General features: G+C 31.8%; 1 protein-coding gene across 6 annotated transcripts; it reads left to right on the top strand.

Annotated features, from left to right (window-relative positions):
• The first annotated feature begins 486 nt into the window (after positions 1-486).
• On the top strand, positions 487-3,769 carry LOC113857426 (ferredoxin--NADP reductase, leaf isozyme, chloroplastic). 6 transcript variants are annotated; one of them, XM_027489298.1, is made up of 9 exons: positions 487-816; positions 914-1,148; positions 1,264-1,397; positions 1,834-1,912; positions 2,054-2,145; positions 2,253-2,330; positions 2,875-2,937; positions 3,055-3,289; positions 3,494-3,769. In XM_027489298.1, the coding sequence occupies exons 1-9, from the start codon at positions 712-714 to the stop codon at positions 3,559-3,561; spliced, it is 1,089 nt and encodes a 362-aa protein (XP_027345099.1). In that variant the 5' UTR covers positions 487-711; the 3' UTR covers positions 3,562-3,769. The 6 variants fall into 6 exon arrangements, with proteins under 6 accessions (XP_027345099.1, XP_027345098.1, XP_027345101.1 ...); XM_027489297.1 differs by having other exon boundaries at positions 589-816; positions 2,253-2,336; XM_027489300.1 differs by having other exon boundaries at positions 712-842; positions 946-1,148.
• Positions 3,770-5,256: the final 1,487 nt, after the last annotated feature.

The raw sequence follows: 5,256 nt of genomic DNA on the forward strand, positions 1-5,256 counted from the left end.
AGAAATTTAAAATTATAACTTATTAACATAGTTCTTTTAAGAAATAAGAGTGCATATTGGTAAACTATAACTGATAATTTATACTCACTTATTTTTTTAGAAAGGCTATGTTAACAAGGTACATGTTGATATATTTTAAGAAAATTATATTTGTTAAAATATTTTTGTTTTAAAAAAGGTGAGTGTATTAGCAAAATTCTATTTATCAATATATACTTTATCTTTTAAAATGAACTCATATTTTTCTATACGTTCATCATAAAAAAATAAACAACATATTATTATTATTATTATTATTATTATTATGGTTTATCATTTTAAGTACAAGTATCCCAAAAAATATATCTTATATATAGATAAGGACACAAAAATATCTCATTTATTGGTAAAAAGAAAAAAGAAGCATTTTTGGGATAGGAAGATATTGTAATAAACAAAAAAAGAAAAAGGGTTATTTTATTTGATCACATTTTTTTAATTCCATTGGAGCCTATGTAACATCGATAAATATGAAAGGTGCTAGTTGAGAGTGGCAGATACCATCGTAGCACGTACACTTATCCTAATATAATATCCGCCACTGCATTGTCTTCCGAATCTCGTCCACTCAAATCTTATAATCCACTGTTGTCTGTGTAGCCAAAACAACAACATTCATTCATACTTCACTGCCAATTCCATATCATCATTTCACTGAACATTTCTCCTCAAATGGCTGCTGCGGTAAGTGCTGCAGTCTCCTTTCCATCTACCAAGTCTACCTCTTTATCAAGCAGGACCTCTATCATTGCCCCAGACAGAGTTTTCTTAAAGAAGGTACGTTTGATGTTTCACAGACATGTGTTTTGGAGCAATTGAGGATTATTGAGATTACAATTTTTTATGATCTGGGTTGTTATGATTTCTCTCTCAGGTTCCACTGCAATACAGAGATGTTTCTACCAGTGGAAGGGTAGTCTCCATCAGGGCTCAAGTCACCACTGAGGCACCAGCTAAGGTTGAAAAGGAGTCAAAGAAACAGGAAGAGGGTGTGGTTGTGAACAAGTTCAAACCCAAGAACCCATACATTGGTAGATGCCTTCTCAACACAAAGATCACTGGGGATGATGCTCCCGGAGAAACTTGGCACATGGTCTTCAGCACTGAGGGTGGGAAGCTTATGTGTTTTCCCTTTTGTTTTTCCTTTACAATCCATTGACCATACTGTATTTTGCTTTTAAAATTTGTATTTTGGGATAACAAACTTTTAGCATGTTATTTCAGGAGAGGTTCCTTACAGAGAGGGACAATCAATTGGGGTAATTCCAGAAGGTATTGACAAGAATGGTAAACCTCATAAACTAAGATTGTATTCCATTGCCAGTAGTGCCATTGGTGACTTTGGAGACTCCAAGACTGTGAGTATCATGTTTTCACTTTACAATTACATTATTGTTAATGGGGTTTGACTGTTGAAAAAACTTTGATTCATTCATGCTTCCATCCTGTTCTAAACTTGCTTGTGGCTTGCCTAGTGTACTCCTAAACTGGTTTGAGACATGAGTCCACAAATGTGTGCGAAATTTCATCTTGAGAAATGCTAGTAACATGTTTTTTTTATTCACTCTTCTAGACACTTTCTTGTAATTAGTTGATTATTTAAAAGTCAAAACATTTACCTCATAAATTGACCAATTTTTAAAAATTGTTGAGTTCTGAAAAAATTGATCAATTCCAAGAAGTGTGTCTAAAAGAACGCACTTCTCTTTCATATTTCATCTTTTGTAGGATCAACACTTTTAACTTGACTATATATTGTACAACAATTTATCTGATACGATCACTTTCCTACAGGTTTCTCTATGCGTGAAACGATTAGTGTACACAAATGAAAACGGAGAACTTGTCAAGGGAGTCTGCTCAAATTTCTTATGTAAGAAATGAGTAGTTTTAATTTTTATATAATATGGGCTAGAGGAAAATTAGCTATATTTTTTTGTTATTTTACTTTGTAATGTTATACTGCTGATATCTGCCCTTATTTTACCAATTATTTATATTCCTCTTCATTTAGGTGACTTGAAGCCAGGATCTGAAGTAACAATAACTGGACCTGTTGGAAAAGAAATGCTTATGCCGAAAGATCCTAATGCCACCGTCATCATGGTACACTATCATTTGTTTTCATCTTAATATACAGGGAATATGGTATATGTGATGGTCATGATTATTGTTCTGATCTGCTCCATTGATCATTTAAAATTTCTTCACAGTTGGCAACTGGAACTGGAATTGCCCCATTTCGCTCATTTTTATGGAAAATGTTCTTTGAGAAGCACGATGATTACAAGGTAAGTGTCCTCAAAAGCTAAAATCTTGTTCACTTGTAAGTATCTATAAGGAAAAAGAACCAGAACTAGAACATTAAGCTGTATAGTTTATAACAGACTTTAGCGTGATTCACCTTAAATCATGGCTGGACACTACTTGTGACAAATCTAATTGCATAGTCTTGGAGGAACTAAAGAGGGAATAACCTTAATATTAAGATTCACCACGATGAGGCATACTATCAAATTGCAGTTTGCAACTACAAAGCATTAAAATGTGCATGCCAATGTTTTATCTGTATGGATCTTACAAAATAATGTCAATGTTTTTCTAGTTTTAGGGAGATAGCATTTGCTAGCTAGGGGAAGGGGGATTTAAGCCTAGTGGGAGCTATCATTGCTTGACCTGAGCTATTGGTCAAACGATGCAATTTTTTTAATCTACAGTACCATAGGCAAAATTATTTGACTGCTGCACAAGAAGCTACAAAAGTTCAACATTATCAGTATTTGTTTGCAAGTGAATTTGATTATCAATATTAACCTTGTTTTGGCATATATGTAGTTCAATGGTTTGGCATGGCTCTTCTTGGGTGTCCCTACTAGCAGCTCACTGCTCTATAAGGAGGTGAGAAGAATCAAAATTTTCTCATTACTTAAAACTTCAGTCTTATGGTTTCCTTTATGTGAAGCATATAGATTTTCTAGGACATATACTGATTACAGCTTCAATTGTACGAGGCAGGAATTTGAAAAGATGAAGGAGAAATATCCTGACAACTTCAGGCTTGACTTTGCTGTGAGCAGAGAGCAAACCAATGAGAAAGGAGAAAAGATGTACATCCAAACCCGAATGGCTCAATATGCAGAAGAGCTGTGGGAATTACTGAAGAAGGATAATACTTTTGTGTATATGTGTGGACTCAAAGGAATGGAGAAGGGAATTGATGACATAATGGTGTCATTGGCTGCCAAAGATGGTAAGAAATTTTTCTTTCTTCACACTTGGGAGAGAAATTTATGGAGAAATGAAGTGGTTTGAGACCAACACTTGTCCATGGTGGTTGGCCAGGACCATAGACACGTGTTGGACTCATAGACTACCTAATAATTTCTCTTTTCGTTTGTACATCATTTGGAGAAAAACTTCATCAACTATATTTGTGTTTCGTTATGTACTATAGGCATTGATTGGGCTGATTACAAGAAGCAATTGAAGAAATCAGAGCAGTGGAATGTTGAAGTCTATTAATTTCTGTTCACTTGCACAGATATCTACTCCAACTTTATGCTGCAATGGATCTATCACGCCCCCTGCATTGTGTAGATATATGATGACCTTGTTATTTTTCTTGGACAATTTTTATACTGTTCATGAACAACTTCATTGCGACAATCTTACAAGAAGTAATGTTTTTGAGGGATGATGCACTATAGATGAATCCAATTTCATTGTATCATTTCCGGACTTTATCTTCTGATGAGATGTACTTAAGTATCCTTTGCATTATATATCTTGAACACCACATTATGTATTTAACTAATTCGAATACAATAAAATAAAATTAAGGTTGTCGAATTAAGGAGTTTAGATAAATTCATGGAGTATGTAAATTCAATTCTTAGTTTGTCCAATGTTAAAAGAAACTAGATGTTACAATCATTTCACAGATACTCAAATTTAGAGGCTGACAATATATAGAAATTGATAACGCCTAACCTAAGTTAGGGTTTCATATGGTTCATAAATAAGTTAGCAAGATGACATATTATAATATGTTTTAAAAGTTATAGTATATAATTTAATCATTAATAAATTTTGCTGGTTAAGAATATTTAAATATTAAATATTCAAAACAAATCTTTTAAAAATAGTTTTTTTTTTAAGTAAAACAAAGGTAAGTTTTCTTTTTCATTCACATAAAATTCAACTTTATTCTTTCAAACTCATTCCCTTTCATCTTTGTTTCTAAAAGAAGTTCAAACATTTCTTATATGTTTCTAACAACTAATTCAATAAATTTAGTAGTTGTGGTTGAAATTTAAACAATAAAAGTTTGAAAGAAATATCTAAGACAAGAGATCGAATAGAATAAAGTAATTTTTGCTTGAAATAGTGTTGTAGAATATTTGTTTAATTCTTTCTTATCCTACTTCAATTCCTCTGTATTTTTCCCTTCCAAGTAGCATGCAAATATGCTTCTCAAATTTAACCTAAATGACCATACTCACTTTGTATTGTATTATTATACTTTGAATTGTGATATTTGTAAATGAAACCAATTAAATTTTTAAACATCATATATTCATCACAATTCTCTTAAAAACAACCAATTTGTATAAATCAAAATCGAGATAATGACTAAAGAGATGTAGTTAAATGCTAAAAAATGCAAGAAATCATTATTTGTAATTTTTGCTTAAGTTATACTATATTCACTTAAGCTAATTTTATATAGTAATGAACATATAAATTTCATTAATATTTGCTTAAGTCATTATTTTTAGCTCAAGCCAAGTCAATTTCTATTAGACCATAATAATTTAGCTTAAGCAAAAATATGATACCCAATCTTCGTTTAAGTTAGACTTTATTCGTTTAAGCGAATATTAGAATATATTGTGTGACTTAAGCAAATTAATGACCACTTAAGCGATGTTTATTTAGTGAATCATTTTTTTCCTGTAACTTTCGCTTGAGCGAGGAAAATATGACTGAAGTAAATTTTGCATAAATTATGCGAAGTAGATATGACTAGTGTACAAGGAAGGCATTAAAAAGATCTAAAATGATATTGAACAATTTATCAATACTGATTTTCATGATGAATTAAGACTTTGAGAGTGGATGTGAAAGTTTTAATTCTAAAAATCATGAACTTCATACATATAATTTGCGAAGAATCCTAAAAATCTAAAATGGCATTCGACATTCTACTAATTCAAA

This window comes from Abrus precatorius, unplaced genomic scaffold (assembly GCF_003935025.1).
Source record: "Abrus precatorius isolate BTA unplaced genomic scaffold, Abrus_2018 Scaffold2, whole genome shotgun sequence".
NCBI classification, from domain to species: Eukaryota; Viridiplantae; Streptophyta; class Magnoliopsida; order Fabales; family Fabaceae; genus Abrus; species Abrus precatorius.

What these genes read in the sequence shown, in the direction of transcription:
- LOC113857426 (XM_027489297.1), top strand. Translation starts at nt 712, where the DNA reads ATGGCTGCTGCGGTAAGTGCTGCAGTCTCCTTTCCATCTACCAAGTCT. An exon ending in AGTCTGCTCAAATTTCTTAT is followed by an intron (nt 1,913 to 2,053) that starts GTAAGAAATGAG and finishes CTCTTCATTTAG; the next exon opens with GTGACTTGAAGCCAGGATCT. An exon ending in ACGATGATTACAAGGTAAGT is followed by an intron (nt 2,337 to 2,874) that starts GTCCTCAAAAGC and finishes GCATATATGTAG; the next exon opens with TTCAATGGTTTGGCATGGCT.